Below are 22,846 nucleotides of genomic sequence, written 5' to 3'. Positions count from 1 at the left end.
CATTTATTCATCGGAACTCTTCAAAACACTTTGATTAATTAACCCTCGGTGCGTGAACTCTCTTCTGCCACTCATATCACCGGTATAGAAATACAACCTCTATGTAGGCCTTAAGATCCATATATTTCTTCATCAACATTAGTACAATTCACTTTCATTTCGGGCCGGATTTCTGTCCCACAAAACTTCAAATCTCAACTTTTGGCTCAAATCACCCTGGGCCTCAAACATAGCGTGACCATATTATCAAAGTGCCTATCTCGTTTCTACCAAAATTTATTTATGATTGTTATGGAGTCCAAAAACGTTAAATCAACAATTAGTGTTAAAATCGGATTCACTGCCCAAATTAAAATATTCATGCCACATATTATCTCCACATTTAAATTACTTTGATTTGCAACCATTCTATCCAACTAGGCTCGTGCCTTTATTCTCAAAGATTATTATTAAACACGCCTTTACACATTACCCAATATTAATGTAATACTTCGACACTTGTACAGATTATTATTATTATTTTGTCCACTGGCAAATTTCGCGATATTTACAAACAAATCAATGGACTGCATTCCGTCCCACAACAATTTAAATCACTTGGCAACCCTACCTCTGGATTATCTTAACAACATGCCTTAATATCTATAAAATTTCCGATAACATAAAAACACTTTGGAAGCACTTCTAAATGAATATGAACATTATCTTTACGTGAAACGTGCTCCATATCATGTCAAACAACTCAAGCACTTGAATGAACAAATAAACCCTACTCTACTCTATTTAGTAATCAAAATTATGATGAGCGCTTGATCTAATTATGTACATTTTAATTTGTCCCTTTGTCTATCTATCTCTGAATTTATACGAGCCGGAAACGGCTCGTTTCACAATTAAGTTACATGATAAATTAATATGATTTCCCCCCCTAACGATAGCAATCTACAAATATCTCAAATGGTTACTCATCTCTTTTTCTGTAGTCTGCTAAGCCGGACGAGGAGCACAGGCCCCGTCCAGTCTTAGCCCTGCATCCTACTGGTTTTCATGCCAGCTTGAAGAAGTAATTCAATGCACTTTTCAGATTTACATATATTAATTTTCATGATTTACATTTTTAACATTTTAACAAATTTACACACACTAATATTGAACTGAAACTTTACACTTCTGGCCTTTATCTAACCCGCCTAATTCATACACATATTCTTCATTCCTTCCCCGGCACTAAGGAACTGGTGACACCTCGATATCACATTCAAACGGCCCGGCGCGCACTTGATTTTCCCGTCTCACGTTTGTGTAGCTGACCAGGTATCAGTTTATAATCGACTATTACTAGCTGAAATACATCGAACACTCGTGACCGTTCGCACGTAACGTACTTCCTAATCTGTTGGTATAGAATCTCACACTCCGTAAGTTATGCTTTACTGAGTCCTGTAACTATTTGTAACACTTCACTTTTTTTTTTCTTCGGGGGGGCCCCCGAAGCCCGCTCCCCCCGCGTGACCAACGACTCAATCTACATGGCCTCCGACATAAGAAGAAGAAAGAGATAGCAGGGAAGAGTGGGAAGTGATACAAGGAGTATCTTCCGGTTTCCGAGTCAGACTCGCTACCACGGCAAAGTTTGTGTTGGTTGGATAGTGTTAAGGTATGGTATTGAAGGGTCAGGGAAAAACCACATAGGCAGAAAGAAGAAAGAGCCTACATGTAAAACCTGACATCTTGTGATAGCACATGCAAGGATGTGGGCTGGAAAAAGACCAGAGGTTGTGTTAGTTAGGAACAGGTAACATGCACAAAACATAAACCAATTCCTCGCCATTCCATCGCCTGGGGATCAGTCCGTCTGGGCACTGCTGGGACTAGCGCGGTCCTTGCCGGCTGCGGAGCCATGCGTCAAGTACCACTAGGGCCTGTCGCACGACTCCACCTCCTTGGGGTACCTCGTACCCAGTCTCCGATCCCGGAGAATGAGGCCAAGCCCGCCGAGGCGGGGGCCTCCTGGAATGGGGTGGGTCATGGCGCCGGGCCTCCCTCCTCTCTGCCCGCGCCATGGCCCTGTAGACTGGGCAACTGCGGTGGGAGGCTGGGTGGCCCCCCGCGCAATTGGCGCACACCGGCGCCTCCTTAAGTGTTGCGCAGGCCGTGTAGTGGTGATCACCACCACAGCGGTTGCACTTCACTTGGAGTCCACAGCTAACTTGACGGTGGCCCCACCTCAGACAGCGGAAACACTGCAAGAGCTGCTGAGGGGGACGTTTGACTCTCACCTGACTGCCGCTACCCGCTGAGGTCCTCTCCTGATTGGCTCCTCGGTTGACTGCTGTCCTGGGAGCAGTCCTGGGTTGCGGCTTGGCGGTCCTCTCCTGGTGAGCCAGCGACGCCTTCTGCTTCCTGGTGCGGCGTCGTCTTCTTCTTCTTCTTCCCGGGGGTTGCTTCTCGGCGGGGGAAGAGGCCTCGTCCTGGTGGCCCTCCTCCCGGCCTGGTGACCCCAGGGTAGCTGGTGGTTCCGCTGCGTCGCCGTCTTCTTCCTTCTCCTGGCTGGCGGCGGCGGCGTCGGTCGCTGCTAACGCTTGACTGCGTTCCCTGTCCTGTGGGGCGCACATCGAGGTCTGCAGCTCGACAGACGTGCTGTCAGGCTGGGCCTGGACAGCAACCTCAGAACGCCAGGGGGCGTCCTCCTCCACAGAAGTCGCACAGTCGCGACGCCAGGGAGCGTCATGCCCCACCTCCGTGGTGGCGTCGCTGGTCGCCGGCTGGGTGGCCAGGACTAGGTCGGTATTAACCGCCCTATTCCTTAGCCTCCTCGGCGTCTCCCTGGTCTCCGTCGCGGCCCTGACTGCGCCGGTGTTCATCCCTGGCACTCCGTCCCTCCCTGGTAGACGGATGACCTGGAATAGAGAAGAAAGCTCCCTCTCTGCGTCGCGCATCCACTCCTGGTCGTGATGCCTGATGATGAGGCCTCCTGGTAGGAAGCTCTCGACGGCCATGGTTGTCGAGATGATCCTGCCTCCTCGGCGAGGGCGCCGCATTCTGTCCAGGACGAGGCCCCGTTCAGAAGTTACAGGGCGCCCCGGCCTGTAGTACACGAGCAGCGCTTCGTGCGCCGGGTCGGTGTAGCCTTCGGAGAAGAAGAAGCCGTTAGGGGGGTCACACCCGTCCCTGTAAGGTTCCGTCTCCACCTCGATCTCCGGGTCCTCCTGTGGCAGCTCCGGCTCGGGTGCCGGGGTCTCCGGCACAGGTTCCAGCGTCTGCGGCTCCGTGTTGCTCTCCGGTGTCGGTGTCATGCCGGTGAAGAGATCTCGGAGCAAGTGCCCGATCGCCACCGCCCGTTCCTGGGTCGTCATCGTATCCGCCTGGTTGTCCATCCTGGTCCTCCTGTAACAAACTCTGAAAGAGAAAGAGCGAGCACTGAGAAGTGCTCAGCTCAGACAATGCTCTTTCGAAGATGTACTAACAAGTACAGCTGCCTGACTAGTACTGGGAAAGTACAGAGCGCCTGGCAAGGAGAGAGAGAGCGAGCGGGAGGAACACGTCCTTCCACTACACCTGTCGAACTCGTCCTTTTTAGTCAGTCCTTGTCCACGACCTCATATTTATACTTGTATCCCCTCTCTTCCGAGTTCACGGGAGGTCATCTTAGGACGCGCAGCCCCGATATCTTCATACGACAATTTGCTCCTTTGCCAGTGGCTTAAATATGGGATTCAATGATGTAATTATGTTCTCAAAGGCTCTATACCAATTCTCAACTATTATCGTTCGCTGGTAATTGATATATTTGCGAATTTAGCTGCTGTATCCCGGCTTGGGATTTCGCGCTATATTGTGGCGTCCCTTGCCTCCAGCCAGTCAGCGAATAGCGTCCATGAATTCTCAGAATTACGCCAATCAATCTCCCTCAGTTAGTGACTTTGAATAACTTTTATTACTTGGTTAGGCTTATAAATTCCACCTTATTCCGAATTTATAACTCACTTACGTTTATAAATTTAATCCGTGGAGTTCAGGTTTCTCGTGCTTCTTACAATACGAAGTTGGCGTACCTGCGACTGGTCGATGAATTTTTCTATTGGTCCACATAAACCACGGGACCGGGAAGGCTCATATTTTTTTCTTCAAGTGCCAACCTCGCGTTCAACTCCCGCTAGTACATGGAGATACCCTGCCATCATTTCTAAGAAATCTGCACCCAGCTCTTTGCGCTGTTGCCACTACCTATTTCGCTCGAGGCGAGGAATGTGTCCCCTAACTTGTCAACAATTTTAGCCTCGCTCATTCCCCTCCGTCACAATTTCTGAGAATTCTAATTCTGCTGTTCATTGTGTTTGTTAATCTCAGTGGAGACAACAGTCTGGGGTAGGTTTCACAACATCATCTCGGCCTGGTCTGTACTTATAATATACAAAGTACGATCTTCTCGCTTCTGAAAATGAAATTTTATATTCCTCCATAAATAACTGCAATTGCATGACGCTTATCAGACCCCCACCAGGGCGCACTATGTTTCTTTACATTTACAGCAGATTCCAAATACCACCTTTTACGTATGCAACATTTTACGTTTCTCAGATATTCTGTAGATATAGTCTTTCAAAAAATTCACCCAAATTTGTCACTCCTGTTTAACAGCCATTAATTGGATTTTCCAAAAACAAAAGAATACGTGTTTCTTTATTTTTAAAGGAGATCCCATATACAAATTTTCAGTTCTGTAATATCTTAAGTTTCTGAGATATATATATATCCTCATTAAAGGCATTCAACCCTTCTTTCACCCCTGGTATTGGGATTATCCGAAAACAAAAAATACATGCTTCTTTATTTTTTAAGGAGATTCTAAATACCAATTTTTACATGTGTAAACTTTTAAAGTTTTAAGATGTAGATACAATAATTTTAAAAATCACCCCCTTTTTCACCCCCCATTATTTGGATTTTCCAAAAACGAAAAAATACCTGTTTCTTTATTTTTAAAGTAGACCCCTAATACCAATTTTCAGGTCTGTAAAATCTTCAGGTTCTGAAATATAAGTAGTCTCATTAAAGGCATTCAACCCATTTTTCACCCTTTCCCACCCTTCCAATTGGGATTTTCCAAAAACAAAAAAATACATGTTTCTTTATTTTTAAAGGAGTTTCTAAATACCAATTTTTACATCTATAAACTATAAAAGTGTTGAGATATAGATACACTCATTTTAAAAATTCACCCCCTTTTCACCTCCCCCCCCCCATTAATTGTATTATCCAAAAACAAAAAAATATGTGTTTATTTTTAAAGGAGATCCCAAACACCAATTTTCAGGTCTGTAATATCTTCAGTTTCTGAGATATAAGTACCCTCATTAAAGGCAATCAACCCATTTTCACCCCTTTTCACCTCTCCTATTGGGATTTTCCCAAAACAAAAAAATACATGTTTCTTTATTTTTAATGTAGATTCTAAATACCAATTTTTACATCTGTAAACTTTCAAAGTTTAGAGATATAGATACACTCATTTTAAAAATTCACCCCCCTTTTCACCCTCCCATTAATTGGATTTTCCAAAAACAAAAAAATACGTGTTTATTTTTAAAAGAGATCAAAAGTACCAAATTTCAGGTCTGTAATATCTTCAGTTTCTGAGATATAAGTACCGTATCCTGATTAAAGGCATTCAACCCCTTTTCACCCTTTTTCACCCCTCCTATTGGGATTTTCTGAAAACAAAAAGTACGTGTTTCCTTATTTTTAAAGAAGATTCTAAATACCAATTTTCACTTCTGTAAACTTTTAAAGTTTTGAGATATAGATACACTCATTTTAAAATTTCAACCCCCTTTTCACCCCCTTAGCGATGGAACATCCTAAAATCCTCTCTTAGCGAGCACCTACATCGTAATATGAATGTATCCCCAAAACGTCAATTCTTTATGTCCAGTAGTTTTGGCTCGGCGATGATGAATCTGTCAGTCAGTCAGTCAGTCAGTCAGGACAAGTTATTTTATATACATAGATATAAGAAGAGGAGGAAGGAAGCATATTATTTGGGCCTAATTACCTGGCGACCTGGATGGGGGAGGGTTTAAAAAGAAGTACAACTGGACTACATATCCTCTGTTAGCACTAATCAGAGGGATAAACGGAAGGAGTCCGACACATCAAAAACTGAAGGTAACAACCAAAGAAAGAAGAGGGCCATAAAGGGCATGAAAATTAAAGATTCCCTAGGCCTCGTAAACCTAATACCGCGGGGTCCGGAAAAGAACAAGAGTTGATCAAGGGAGGTTGGATAGGATAGATGAAAATGAAGAGCCTGGCACGAGTACTAATCATATCAATCAGTCACTACTGATCTGCCTTCAGGGCAGTCGCCCAGGTGGCTGATTCCCTATTTGTTGTGTTCCTAGCCTTTTCTTAAATGATTTTAAAGGAATTTGAAATTTATTGAATATTCCCCCTGGTGAGTTATTCCAATCCCTAACACCCTTTCCTATAAACGAATATTTGCCCCAATTTGTCCTCATGAATTCCAGCTTTATCTTCATATTGTGATCTTTCCTACTTTTAAAGACTCCACTCAAGTTTATTCGTCTACTGATGTCATTCAACACCATTTCTCACTGACAGCTCGGAACATACCACTTATGATACAGTTGTTGATTCCCATAGGGAACCTGAAATATTTGTCCCGAATGTCTAAATTTATAATACCAATATAAATGGTGTAATATTAGATCAATAGCGGACCATTTATATTGGTATTACATACCACTTAGTGAAGCAGCTCATCTCCTTTCTCTAATTCTTTCCAGCCCAAACTTTGCAACATTTTTATAACACTACTATTTTGTCGGAAATAACCCAGAACAAATCGAACTGCTTTTCTTTGGATTTTTTCCAGTCCTTGAATCAAGTAATCCTGGTGAGGGTCCCATACACTGGATCCATACTCTAGTTGGGGTCTTACCAGAGACTTATATACCCTCTCCTTTACAGCCTTACTACAACCCTTTAATACCCTCATAACCATCTGCAGAGTCTGACTTGTTGGCTGAATGGTCAGCGTACTGGCCTTCGGTTCAGAGGGTCCCAGGTTCGATTCCCAGTCGGGTCGGGGATTTTAACCTTCATTGGTTAATTCCAATGGCCCGGGGGCTGGGTGTATGTGCTGTCCCCAACATCCCTGTAACTCACACACCACACATAACACTATCCTCCACCACAATAACATGCAGTTACCTACACATGATGCCGCCCACCCTCATCAGAGGGTCTGCCTTACAAGGGCTGCACTCGGCTAGAAATAGCCACACGAAATTATTATTATACCATCTGCAGAGATCTGTACCCTTTATAAACAATCATATTTATGTGATTACCCCAATGAAAATCTTTCCATTATATTGACACCTACCTGTAGGTACTTACAATGAACCCAAAAAGGAACTTTCACCCCATCAACACAGTAATTAAAACTGAGAGGACTTATCCTATTTGTGAAACTCACAACTTGACTTTTAACCCCGTTTATCATTATATCATTGCGTACTGTCCATCTCACAACATTATCAAGGTCATTTTGGAGTTGCTCACAATCTTGTAACTTATTTATTACTCTGTAGAGAATAACATCATTTGCAAAAAGCCTTATCTCTGATTCCACTTCCTTACACATATCATTGATATATATAAATATAAGAAAACATAAAGGTCCAATAATACTGCCATGAGGAATTCTCCTCTTAATTACTACAGGGACAGATTAAGCTTCGCCTACTCTAATTCTCTGAGTTCTATTTTCTAGAAATGTAGCAACCCATTCAGTCACTCCTTTTTGTAGTCCAATTGCATTGATTTTTGCCTGTAGTCTCCCATGATCTACCGTATCAAATGCCTTACATAGTTCAATCACGATACAGTCCATTTGACCTGAATCCAGGATATCTGCTATATCTTGCTGGAATCCTACAAGTTGAGCTTCAGTGGAATTACCTTTCCTGAACCCAAACTGCCTTCTATCAAACCGTTATTAATTTTGCAAACATGTCTAATATAATCAGAAAGAATGCTATCCCAAAGCTTACATGCAATGCATGTCAAACTGAGTGGCCTGTAATTTTCAGCTTGATGTGGAAGCAATGTGAGGACTCAGCTAAGAGCCCTGTGGTTGCCTACCCACGCTCCCTAGTTAAGAGCCCCTGGGGACCCTTTTAGTCGTCTCATATGATATTCCACTACCCCCACCAACAGGGGTTCCTTAATAAGATCCTAAGAGTGATGAGTGTTTCCAGATTTACTGTATACTTGCCTTGGATTAGGTTGGACTGTTCACCCAGAGACAGTGGCATAATGTTATAGCCTGCAGGGCCTGCAATGCAGGCGGGCCCGGACCTTTCAGGGGCCCTGCAGACTCCTTGCGAAAAAATAGAAATAATACATATCTAGCCTAATGACTCTCTGCATGTAAATGATCAGGGCGATTTTTTAGAATGAGTCAAAATGGTTTTCTTCTTTTTACAATTTGTTCGCAGAGTCAGTGTCACTTGATTGCATCTATTATAACAGCAGTATATCGTGTTGAATGTAACACAGCACAGCAACACCACAATGTGCTCTTTAGAAAAGACCAGCACCAAATTATTTATTAATAATTGCAGCAATGAAAATTGATACTGAAATTTCATATTTTAGTTAGAAAATGATTACTTTCTTGTTGTGAGTGTACCTGAGGTGTTTTATGCACAATTATTGCAGAACATTTAACTGTTGTCACAGATTTGTTCGACAACAGTATATAATGCCAATAACAAGCTGGTGTAGAATAATCAGTCAACCCAGTTTCGAATGAGCTCTTTTTGCATAAGTTAATAATAGGCTTATCAGTTGTCCAGTTTGATATTCAAACTTTATTTTAACAGTATTTGATTTAATTTTGTTGGTGTATTTTTCTGTATTGTAATCAAATAAATAACCAAGACTTTGGTATCAGTTATAGAGAATAGTTCTGTATTTACTGAAAGATGAGACCAATTAAAGTTAAGTATGGACATCTACGTGGTGCATGGTTGGCAGTTCTGCAGCTAACCCTATAAACCATGGAGGCAGTCAAATAAAACCAATTAAACATTATTTTTTAATAATCTTACATTAACTAATAATCACTTTGTTCATATAATATATTGCATTACTTCTACCTGCTGTAATTAAATTTATATTAAGTTATTCATAGGTTTTACATTTTACTTGAGGGAGCCCAAATTTTTATTTTGGCAGCCGGACCCATAACAATTCGTTACGCCCCTGCCCAGAGACATGTGAGATGCATCCCATCTTCCACTGTCCATACCTTAGGAGCTGAAATTGGGAGCACACAGTTGTGACCACATGGCACCTAGGTCAGTCAGACATTGTCTCAAATTACTTTTGTCAGCCACCTTACTTTCATCTTTCTGATATCCTTTGGTTTATTCTTGATACTTTTGATGTACTTAGGTTTGCATGGTCTAAGGAGTATACAGTTACTTAGAGTTTGCTACTGGCAATCAATCAATCTACTGCCCCCACCCACAGGCAGAGATATTGGTGTCAGTCAGCACATAAATGTCACAATGGCTAAAATGTCATTGTTTCATTTCTTTGCACATTTGTTTTATTTTCCTTTAGTATGTAGGGTTCACTAACGTCCACTTACGCAAGTAACTATGTTTCTAAGTTATGAGATAAGGAAACTGCACACTCTTATTTAGCTGGGAAACAAATTTATTGTGTCCCACATACTGACTAGAATGCTGATTTGTCAATCAGGTTACAAGAGATAGAAGGCTACAAAATGATTTCTATATTTTCAAAAGCTTCTGTGCAAGAAATTTTTCTTCTTTGATATGAGTAGCATTTTCCATTATTTCAATTTTTATTCATATTTGTTCTCCCACTCTTGTAAATTTGATGCAAAATAAATGTTAGAAATGTGTTTCTTTTTCTCCTTTTAAGTAAGCTATAAATATAGGCTAATATAACCATCTTTCAGCTTAAAAATAAAACTCTATCTGACAAGTCCAAGTTAAGCTAAAATGTTATTTTAGTGTGATAGAAACAACCAAATGACAGTACTCTGGTACTAGGTTATGCAGTACACATCAAATAAGCATACTTTATTATTCAAGAAATAATACTGGGTCATCCAATTTTCTTGGAACCGGAGCAGTTGGGAGTGACTAAGCCAACAGCTGTGTGGGTGGGAGGGGATCATGAGAGAACTGAGTTCTGGCTTTGTTTTGCAATGCAGTTTGTTCCAAGTTTCAATGAGAGCAACATCTGTGTGCAAAGTAGGTGAGAATAAGTGGAAAATAATCAATACGCCTAATTATTATATTCCACTTTGAGTGTTTATTTATGATTCATATGTCAATCAATCAATCAATCAATCAATCAATCAATCAATCAATCAATCAATCAATCAATCAATCCTGTTCTGCATTCAGCGCATATATATATATAATAGCAAGTCCTGACTGACTGACTGACTGACTGACTGACTGACTGACTGACTGACTGACTGACTGACCGATTCATCATCACCGATCCAAAATACTGGACATAAAGAAATGAAATTTTGAGGATACATTTATATTAGGGTGTAGGTGCTTACTAAGGGAGGATTTTTGGATATTCCATCACTAAAGGGGGTGAAAAGGGGGAGTGATTATTTCCAATTACGATATCTATATCTCAAACACTTAAAAGTTTTCAGACGTAAAAATTGGTATTTGAATCTCCCTTAAAAATAAAGAAACACATTTTTTGTGGAAAATCCTATTAAGGGGGTGGAAAATGGGGAAAAGGGGTTGAATACCTTTCATGAGGGTACATATATCTCAAAAACTGAAGATGTTACCGACATGAAAATTGATCATTGGAATCTCCTTTGAAAATAAAGAAACACATATTTTTGTGTTTTTGGAAAATTCAATGAATAGGGGGTGAACAGGAGTGACAAACAGGGTGAATTTTTAAAAAGATTATATCTGAAAATTATCTTAGACATAATATATTACCGACTTGAAAATTGGTATTTGGAATCTCCTGTAAAAGTAAAGAAAGATAATTTGTTTTCAGAAAAGCCACTTAGAGGAACTGGAAAGGGGGTGAATTTTTTAAATGAGCATATCTAGAGTATATCTCAAGAATTAACAAGTTACAGACATGAAAATTGGTATTTTGGATCTCTTTTAAAAATAAAGAAATGCGTATTATTTTGTTTTCAGAAAATCCACCTAAAAGGGGGGGGGGAGTGAAAGAATTGAAAAATTAGTTGAATTATTTGAATAAGAATACTAAGAAAACTAAAGATATTACAAACATTAAAATTGGTATTTGGAATCTCCTTTAAAAATAAAGAAACATGGATTTTGGGGGGGAAATCAACTTGGTGGGGTTGGAGGAGGAAAACGGAGTTGATTTTTTTTTTTTAAGAGGATACATATATCTCAAAAACTGAAAATGATACAGTCATGATGACTGGTATTTGGAAGCTCCTTTATACATAAAGAAACACTTTTTTGTTTTCGGAACACTCACTTAAGAGGGGAGTGTGAAAATAAGTGAAAAAAATGTAATTCTCTTTATGGAGAAACTTATATCTCAAAAACTGAAGGTTACGGATGTGCAAATTGGTATTTGGAATCTCCTTTAAAAATAAAGCTCGCATTTTTTGGGTGGGGGGAAATCAACTTAACGGGTGGGGTGATAAAGGAGTTCAATTCTTTTTATGAAGATACTTATATATAAAAACTGAAGAAGTTACAGATATGAAAATTTGTATTTGGAATCTTCCTTCAAAGTAAAGAAATTCATCGACACGAGGCTGACGTATTTGAGCACCTTCAAATACCACCGGACTGAGCCAGGATCGAACCCGCCAAGTTGGGGTCAGAAGGCCAGCGCCTCAACCATCTGAGCCACTCAGCCCGGCTATTATTATTATTATTATTATTATTATTATTATTATTATTATTATTATTATTACTATTATTATTAAATACAAATGTTGAATTTTACAGCGGTTGTACCCATCGTTCACTGGTTTTTTAGCTTCCTCGGGAGATCAGTGCTGGTGTCTGACCCATGATCACGGGTTCAATTCCAACAAACAAAAGAGAACCTGAAAGATTGCATTTCATTTTAGCAGCTGTACCTATAAAAATAAAACTCTATTGCTCCTATAACAGCAGCCCTGCAGTGTCTTCCTACAAGGATGTAGAAGGAAACTGGAGTGAAATACCAGCACTCTGTTATCTACATGATTAAGTCAGAAGTATGAGATGAGGAAGTATATACAATGAGTAACGCATGGTTGATAGAAAGTAGCGATGTGACGGACCGAAGCCTAGCACACCTATCCCCCCCACCCCCCACCCCCCCACCGGTCCCCGCTCCTGCCTGATATACAGCAGCTAGCCGCTATGGGTGAGTAGAGGGGAGAGGGACGAGAGTCTGGGCTGCGATATCAGTCGCCGATGCTTAGCTCTCAGAAATATGCGCAACATTTTTTCTCACTAAAGTTTTGAAAATGGAACAATGTGTCAGATGCTTATATTATAATGTGCTTTATACTTCCATCGTTCTCAATTGAGGTTTGGGGTTCACTGATAGCCTTGGTAGCCCTCAGTATATGCCACTGGTTGACAATTAATTCTGATAAGCCTGATGCAGTCTTATCAATTGAAACAGCATAAAAGTCTATGAATCTTTCTGTGGGACCATGTTCTGAGAATAACCAGAATATTGCACTAACTTGAGATCTGTTTGATACATCTAAGGTCTCATCTGCCTGAATACTAATGAAATCACAAGGATCTAACTCTGCTTTGATTGTCTCCTGAATTATGACAGTTACAGACTCAGTTAATTCATTCTGTATTTCACTTTATGTGCCTTTAAAGCTCGATGTGGACTGGAGATGATCTTGAATATACTGTTCTTGTTTTGAAAGAAGATCTAACAACTTTAGGTAATTGCCCCGGTTGATCGAGTCTTCCCCTTCAAAATGACCTTGAAATCCAAGCTCCTGTTTTCCAAGTAAACACACAATGTAAACAAGTCTCTCAAGATCAAACTGATTTTGTTTCATTATTTCATTATGTTTGTTGTGTTGTGTTGTGTTAGTTGGAAAATTTATAATGTCCAATAACGGACCAACTATATTGGTCTTCCTTATGTTTAATGACTTGAATTCTTGCACCTTCACATAAAGAATTTTCTATCTTCCCAAACCCCAGTAAATGGAATCTCTCTTCATTCTGAATAAGTTTATTTGAATTTTGATGCTTCTCTACTTTTCTAAGAAAGATTTTTGTAACAATTACCCCATTTAAAGTCCATTCCGTTTCACCGCCAAACAAAACACACATATAATAAAAAAAGCTTCTTGTTTTCAGAACCATGAATATCGTGTATACCAAGAAAATTGAAATTTTCTCACTACTTTACCATCAAACTACTTAATATCCAAATTAGGCATACATCTTTTGTTTGGCTTCACATTTCTCTTCGTAAGTCCAAGACGAGAACGGTTTATGTTGTAAAGAGTTAAAAAGACTCGTTATGTTCCCGAAGGGGTCTACTTCACTCATTATTTCAATGCGAGTTTCAAACGGGTGATGTCAGTCTTGTTTTACACAACTAACAGTCCATTTCTAAATTATCACAATTAAAGCCAATAATTAACTGATTGCCTACCGTACTAATTCGAAAGAGTAACACACAATTAACAATAAGGTAGTTCATTGTCACCTTCGCGCAGAGAGTTTCCACTCTCTCAAATAGCAGAGGAGGCATGCCTGTCTGGGGTCTAGACCTTGCGGAGAGAGGAGCACGGGCGGTAACCTATCTTTCCTCTACCACCCCACTCCATTCTACCAAGCTGACGGAAGGGAAACAAAACAAAACGTCCTGGGTGAGACAAGTTACAGAATGCCTCCCTGTCTGAACAAATAGTCTGCTATCACCATCTAGGCAATCAGCGAACCACATCATCTGCTGTTATAATGTAGCACATATCAAATAGAGATTATTGTTGATTTAACACAATATGTTATGATATTTATGTTTAATCGTATTTCTTAGGGTAGACACTGCCTCAAATGACCCCAAGTAGATTTGCCACTGATGAATTCTGTTTATAACATCTGAATCAAACAACATGTGTAATCACTAGGTCTTCTCAGAGCTGTGTCTGCCCTCAAAATTATACCCCAGCTATCCATACACCCCCATCCTCCTCCCCAAGTGAAGCACATTTTATCATGTAGTGGGAGATATGATTTTCACATTGATACCTAAATGAACGAAATCTACCAGTAACTCCTTCGCTACACCTATTTTTCTACCGGGCACCCTTACCAGCAGAATGAATTATAAGACGTTATCATTTCAGGAAGGGACTACAGCACTATTATTGGTATTGTATTCATATTTGTCAATTAAACTATTCAAATTGGATAATATATTTATCCACATGGTAGCCTTAGTGGCTATAAAGTGGCTATACACTGTTGAGGAATCATATTATGTATAACAGTTATGCAGAGCAGCTGACCTTTATATATTAAAATATATTATGCTCACTGTCTCATTTAGGCCTACAAAGATATGTGTGTTTGGAATGCTTTGTCCGATGGGCATCATTGAGTCTACCTCACAGACATTCCTAATTAGAGATATAGATGACAATAATAAAAATAGGTATGATTCATTCACAACTTTTTCAAAAATAAAAATCTGATTGTAGAAGCACCAAATATTTTCATTCATAGGCAGAACAAACCCATGCAATTTTAAATTTATGTATCAACCAGAGCTAGTTACATAGTTTGCCTCATCAAAATAATTACCATTAGACAGCCTTAAAACAATCTAGCAAACCAGCTTTCTTCAATCATATTTATCAATAGAGTTACCCCCTCTCATGATAGTCTTCATCAGTCAGCTTTGCTGGCAACTATATAATTTCAGTTTTGTTAAGTTAGCAATCCAAGAAATGGAACTAAGTATACAATTTATAGTGAACTAGTTGATGTACCTGTGCTTCGCTATGGAATTCTAAACTACCATTTCACTCAGTATGAATAAAATGATTTATAGCCTATATTGTAGTGGCTTTTACCCCGACTTTGCATACTGCTCTTCATTAAATTATCTTCAGCTGTTTTCTCGTGATGCATGTACATACATATAGACAGACAGCAAGATTGTATTAAATTGCATAGCCCTTAACATTACCCTAGAAACGCGACGGGGAAGTCACCAAACGTCTGTTCTCATATGAAAACTGGGTTGGGGAATTTTCATTGTAACAGTAGGCCTGCTTGCCTACCATCAGTCACAATCAAGTTTGAAGTTTTCATTATAATGGAAGACACTCAATCTCCACCTGCCTTTTACATCCTCAGAAAGACTGTCTTAGTAGTTTCCCCAACTGAAATGTACCTAGGTCATTACAATGACGTCAGTAGGAATGGCACAATTGAAGGCACTGCTTTCACATGAAATACTTGACCAAATGAAAAACCACAGTACTACGCATCCGATCTAACAATCCAAAGTTCCAGAGCTGGAATGACCAAACTGCAGATAGCCGTGATGAGTGAACAATCTTTGTCCTTTATCGGCGGGGAGTGGGGGGTCAAATAGTTGAGAGTCCCAGGGCAAAAACTATGCCCTTTTACTAATCTGTTTCCTAGGAGTACCCAATGAATGAGAAAATCTCAGCTCACTACACTGGCGGCAGAAAAAACTATCTGATTTGGAGGCAAATTCTTACTCCAAGCCAGAGGAGAAATCCCCTCTTCACTGCTAATTTGAAATAAAATGAATGTAGAATTTAATGAAAGTGAAGAGGAAGAAGCTTGTCTTTAGTAACGGCTCTTTCCAGGGTTGAATTTTGAGTTACTTAGTGAATTGTGGTGCTATAGTTTGCAATAGGCCTAAACTGTAATTCTAGACCAGATACTACTACTACTACTACTACTACTACTACTACTACTACTACTACTGCTGCTACTGCTACTACTACTACTACTACGTGAACCTCTGCCTCAAATGTGCACACTGCTCATTCAAAACAGTGTGTCAGAGTAGGGATCGAATGCTAGAATACTATGATGAACCAGTGTGTTACGTATCAGCAGTATGAGGAAATGTATGAATCGGAAGAATGGCGTGCTAAAGAAGAAATTTTTCTAACTCTTCAGCTATTTCCTGCCAATATTCAGGCAGGCTGTTATACTCGGTACGCAGCAGTAGTCCTATCTATCGGAGGTGAGTGGCACCATAAGAGACAAAGAACATCACAACAAACAGTGGTCATTGTAATGTTATTGTTGATCACTGTTATGCGTTTTCGATATGGTAGGCCTTCACATTTAGTTTTCTTCCAACTCTAAAATATCACTCTTATCATAGTCAGTACGGTAAAACTGAATAAAACATAAATGATCGGAAATTGTATTCTCTGTAACTTTTGTTATGTAGTACTTTTCGATAGAACCAATAATATAGGTAGGTATTTAAAAATTAAATTTTAGGCACCTTCCCCTAAACTACAATTCAATCCAGGGTGAATAAAATTGTTTATAGCTTAGACTTTAGTATCTTATTCCCCAACTCTATATACCGATTTTCATTAAATTCTGTTAACCCATTTTCTCGTGGCTCGGCATTGATATGGACTTAGCAACAAAAATACAAATTCATGAATATCTCTGTTATCATAGGTGGTATGGTAAAAGTGTATAAGACATAAATGATCAGAAATTTAATTATATATAACTTAAGTTATGTTGTATTTATCAACAGGACCACTAATAATGTAAATATTTGAGAGTTACATTTTAGGCCTTCCCCTAAACTACCATTTCACTCAGTATGAATAAAATGATTTATAGCCTATATTGTAGTGGCTTTTACCCCGACTTTGCATACTGCTTTTCATTAAATTATCTTCAGCCGTTTTCTCGTGATGCATGTACAGACAGACAGATAGACAGACAGACAGATAGAAATTATGGAAAAGTAAAAAGTGCATTTCCTTGTTACTGTGGACATGACCAATACAGAAATATCATGATTTTCAAATTCTGAGCAATGTACAGACAAAACTCCTATTTTATATATATATAGATTTCACAAATGGCACCAGGCAATAGGGAAGCATGATATGTGCTCTGTACAAGGAAAGTTTCAGGCAGTGCGTACACAAGATAGTACTGTGCTTGTTTAAAGAGTATCTCTGATCAGGATAGGAAAGGAAACGACAAACCTTTGAGCAATTCAAGTGCTGGGTGTGCACACTCTCAAGTGCAATACTCACCTGCTACTACTGATACTATACATCCCATAATAAATTCATCTTGTCTATCAAACCCTATTATGTTTCTGTTTTAGCATGTAGTGATTGGTGGAATAGTCCCAAAGGAAGGTGAGGAAGCAATAAAGAAACTCAATGAGAAGTTTGGCAAGGATAAGGCTATCTTCATCAGATGTGATGTCACCTGTGAGAGTGAATTTGATAGTGAGTATTCTTCATTTTAGTACAAGGACACCTCCAATTTGTACCCTGCAATGCCACCAAAATGGAAAATGGGGAAAATATTTTCTTTCTCTAACAGTTTTCTAGTCTGTTGTTATGAAGAACATTTCAATAATGCAAAATTTTATAATAATACCAAAATTTAAGATTGATTTCATTCTTCCCTGTTTTGGTACTAAATATACATACTCATTTGATTGTAACCATATTCACCTGACTTCATACCTGACCCTGTAAAGCAACAGAACAACAGTCGGACATACATGCATTTCATTGTAAACACAACTTCCTGTAGCAAGTGTACTAAATCTATTTTGGATCCTTAATTGCCACTTATTCACTTCATTTTCCATCCCTCTTCACTTGGCACAATCAGCCAGAATGATTTCTGGTCTCATACACATTGTGCCAAATTAATGGGGAGTTGGTACAGTAACCCTAGTGTACGAAGGAAAGGGTGATAAACTCACTGCGGATAATTACAGGCCAGTCAGCTTCACGTGTTATATGTAACTTCTGGGAAAGCATTCTTTCAGATTATATTTGAAAAGTTTGCAAAATGACTATCTGGTTGGATAGAAGTACAGCGTGGTGGAAGTTCGTATCAAGGGTTTGATTTACATACGAACGTTTTAAACCATTTGTCCTGCACAATTTACAAAGGTCGTACACCAGTTACCACAAACAGAACCAAAGGGTGGTCTAAGTCCTTCTTTTCCACAGAGTTATGACTGTATACTGCAATAGGGGTATCATAATGACTACAAGTTTGTGAATTCACTTCACCTTTTCCACATGGTGCATTAGTTTAGATATTCCACCACCTATGGAATAAACGTTACCACACAGCTTACAGATTACTTTCCTTCACATACTTCAAAAAATGCCAGGTTTTGGACAGCTGTCTTGGCATTTTATCTGTGTTCCAGTTATCTACAATTTAAACAATAATGGTGGTGAGAATGCACATATTTACATATAGTTCATATATTCACCATCTTCAAATGTGTCAAACAATACTTACCATGTCACTAACATGCCCCATCCATACCACTGCTACAACTGCAACTGAGCACACAACATGCATTACTGTTCCTCCAACCTCCCATCCTTCTCCAGAGTAATGATTGGTTCCTGAGAAACAGTTTGGCAGATAATACCTGATGTCACTACCAACTGTAATCACAGGAGAAACTGCTCCACTCCCAGCACTATAGTAAACTGCCAACATGACTGCACGCATCAACAGATGGTTCATAATATATTACCTACGAATTAATCAAAATGAACATGAAAAGCTGCAGGAAGGCATTCAAAAATACAGATAGCAAGTAATAATAATTTCAACCACAAATCAATAGGTACTGACTATGACATTGTTTTATTTAAATTTTAGTAAATCTTAAGAGTACTGGAACAAAATTTTAAGAATCGATCAAGAACATAACCTAGGCTTGTAGAAGAACCTAAACTCCATATTCTTCATCCATGTAGCTCGCTATACTCCATACTCTTCATCCATGTAGCTCACTACTGATCCCTTTCCAGATCTGTAACTGATCCCCAGGTCCTAGGTGCCCTTTAAATAGCAAAAAACTCTCTTCTCCACCATCCAATGACACTTTACAAAGCAATCATTGTACTGACTGAGAAAACTAACTCTATGGGCTATGTCAGGACGTGTAGCTATTGAAAGATACAGTAGATATCTAATTAGTTCATGATAGGGTAGTTTGTCACCATCTGAACTGGTCCATATATTGGTCTTAGTAATCTTTGTTCCAGCAGTGGCAGGCATGAGACAGGATTGCATTCTGACTTGTTGAAACAACATAGGATGTCTTCTTTGTACATCCTCTGATTCAACGTTATCTTATGGTCTATGTAGAAGTCTATCCCAGGTAGCACATCAATTCACTGAGATCCTGTAATTCCAAAACGTGACTTTGACGATTTTCGAATTGAATACACTTACGGCCCAACACATAACCAAAATATTGTCAATATATACTATGATGATAGCTCCTCATATTGGTTCTTCACATACATGCACTGATCTCCTTTCATCAGTACTGCTCCTTGACTGTGTAATTGTTAATCAAGGCACTGATGGCAAGCTTGACCAGCCAGCTTCAAGCCATATAACACCTTCTTCATGTGGCAGATGAAGTCCCCCATTTTCAATCTTTGCAACATGTCCTCAGCTTCATGGGTGAATTCTTGATCGTGATTCTTCTTCCTGATGATGTATTTGAATACTTCTTCCATTTCGTTAGGCAACTCAATGAACACATTTTTGTCTCAGCTACCATTCAGATAGACTGTAGCGACATCATACTGATGAATCTTCTTCTTTTTCTGCCGTTTTTCCCCCACCTGCGAGGTCACGGATACGAACTGTGTCGCACATGTGGATTTAGCCCTGTTTTACGGCTGGATGCCCTTCCTGACACCAAGCCCATATGGAGGGATGTAATCACTATTGCATGGTTCTGTGATGGTTGGTAGTGTAAGGTGTTGTGTGAATATGAAGAGGAAAGTCTTGGGACAAACACAAACACCCAGTCCCTGAGCCAGAAGAATTAATCAGAGGTGATTAAAATCCCTGACCCAGCCAGAAATCAAACCCAGGACCCTCTGAACCGAAGGCCTCAACGCTGACAATTCAGCCAACGAGTTGGACGACATTATACTGATGAATATTCATCCTGTTCTGTGCTTCATATGTGATGGCCAAACGAATTGAATCCAATTGAGTAACTGCAGCAAAAGGTTCATGACAGTCCTTCCCATAATGTTGGGAGAACCCTTTTGTGATGATCCAGACTTCTCTCTTCTCCAAAAGTCCGTCCTTCTCAAACTTTTTCATAGAATAAATTGGCTTCCAATCACATCCTTGGCTACTGATCTTGATACCACATCTGACATCTTGTTTTCAGCACTGACCTGACTTCACTTGCCAAACTTTCCAGCCATTCATATGATTGGGCACTGGACAAAACCTGTGAGATAGAGACCTCAGTCAGATATGAGAAGTCTGCCTTCTCTTCAACATTGTGATTTATTGGTGTTCTGTCACCATTATCAAAGCAGGTCCTTTTTTTTTTTTTGCTAGGGGCTTTACGTCGCACCGACACAGATAGGTCTTATGGCGACGATGGGATAGGAAAGGCCTAGGAGTTGGAAGGAAGCGGCCGTGGCCTTAATTAAGGTACAGCCCCAGCATTTGCCTGGTGTGAAAATGGGAAACCACGGAAAACCATCTTCAGGGCTGCCGATAGTGGGATTCGAACCTACTATCTCCCGGATGCAAGCTCACAGCCGCGCGCCTCTACGCGCATGGCCAACTCGCCCGGTAAAGCAGGTCCTTCCTGGTCATCTAGTGTATCTCTTGCATCGTTTTCCAGGTCATTGTCTGGATGGTTTCTCTGCAGGGAATCTTCTACTACAAAGTTGTCTTGTTGATCTAAGATTTCAGCATCTATGATTTTTCCTTCAGAGCAATTGTGACAACTTCGCTGCTACATTGTTGTCGATCAGCCGACTGGACAGTTCTCATGCAGTCACTTCTTCTGGCTCAAAATCTCCACATTTGTTGTTGCTTGGCTGCACAGGCAACTTCTCCAGAAACTTGGCATCTCTTGACACTTCAATCTTACCCTTGCTCAGAATACATACCTGACACCTCTTTGTTTCCATGTATCCTACAAACATTCCTTTCATGGAGCAAAGTTTGAGCTTATATCTTCCTGGTGACCTATCCATGAGGAACACTTCATACCCAAAAGGTTTGAAGTCAGTCACATAGGCCAGCTTACCAATGCAAAGCCCCTACAGTATCTTCCCCTCCAACATTTTCGTGGGACACCTGTTTCCGATGAAGCTTGCTGTGTTAACTGCCTTCCCCCAAAATGTTGATGGCAACCCTGATTGTAGTAGAAAACACCTTGCCATCTCCATGAGCATTCTATTGTATCTCTTGGAGATGCCATTCTGCTCAGGATATAGGGGGTCATCAGTCATTGAGATATGCCATGTTTCTCAAGTAGTCCATCAAAATCTTGGTTACAGACTATGAATCTCATGTTAGATCTGTATTGACGGTTGAACTTCTTACAAATTTGTACAAAATTACGCTGATATCCTCCTAGTCAATACTATGATATTTACAGCCAATTAAGATGAAAACATAGACATGTTTCAACCTGACATAGGGTCATCCTGAGTAAGACATATATAATAAATTAAAAACATCAGTTACAAAATTAAAAACTGTGAAGTAGTGATCGATAAAACAGTCTTTAGCTGGAGGCCTTTTTGTTTCAATGTTTTTGTTGTCCCCTGGTGTAGCTCTACTAATATCTGTAAATTGTTGGCTTAGTTATTACGTTCAGACATAGGCTGATATACTGTATGTAAGCTGTTACTGAAGTTCAGCCATCTGATTTCTAGTGTTACATGGCCCACTTGTATCACCCATGTTCTCTGACTATGGAGTCCAGCTCTCGGTTCACAAATTCTAATCCATCAGACTTCGTTTCTCATAATGCATTGGCACTGCCTGTGGCTCTAAGTAGCCTATGCAGTGACCTCTTCTATAGTAGGGTGTCCACATAATGTTTATACAAAAACAGGATATCTGAAAAAAAAAAAAAAAGAAAAACCTGAGACAATTAAGAAAAAAAGGAGAACAAAAATTTTGTTGATAAAATTTAGTGAATATTTTAAATGAATCTTCATATCATGCATACAAATAATATGAAATTACTTAAATTTGTTCAGCAGACTGATATACAGTAGATTATTTATACCACAGAAGTAGTAGATGTCTCAACCCTGTACTTTTCACTATTATGTATTTTATCAAGAAGTGTCTGTTATTCTGATATTTTGTCATAAAAATCAGCACACGATACCACATTAAAGTATATATTGACAATGAGCAAGACCTTCACTAGCAATTATCATTCTGGTTTTTTTTTTTTTTTTTTTTTTCATCTGATCACAAAGAGTTCACTGGAGAGAAAACACATTCCACAGCAGCATTTGACCCAGGAACTGAAAGACAAAACCATACTAAATAAACAATTCTTCATGTTAATGTTTTTACTATTAAATAGGCAATCATTTTACACCACTTTCCACAAATAGTGTCATTGTTTCTTGCATTACTGCTTTCAGTTTCATTTTTTAAGTAGTTCTGTACCCATGAAAATTCATCAAACAGTTCATCTTCATCAGCAGAAAATTTGGTCGAAAGTC

General features: G+C 39.6%; 1 protein-coding gene across 1 annotated transcript in view; it reads left to right on the top strand.

Moving 5' to 3' along the window:
* The window catches only part of LOC136874863 (alcohol dehydrogenase 2), a 181,653-nt gene that overhangs the window by 38,067 nt on the left and 120,740 nt on the right, over positions 1-22,846 (top strand). Inside the window, exon 3 of the mRNA XM_068227919.1 lies at positions 17,440-17,566. Within this exon, the coding sequence (XP_068084020.1) occupies positions 17,440-17,566 (127 nt within the window). The remainder of the gene's footprint in view (positions 1-17,439; positions 17,567-22,846) is intronic.

Source organism: Anabrus simplex, chromosome 5 (genome assembly GCF_040414725.1).
Source record: "Anabrus simplex isolate iqAnaSimp1 chromosome 5, ASM4041472v1, whole genome shotgun sequence".
Classification (NCBI taxonomy): Eukaryota; Metazoa; Arthropoda; class Insecta; order Orthoptera; family Tettigoniidae; genus Anabrus; species Anabrus simplex.
The sequence above is the reverse complement of the archived record's forward strand: the minus strand, read 5'-3'. Positions and strand labels throughout refer to the sequence as shown.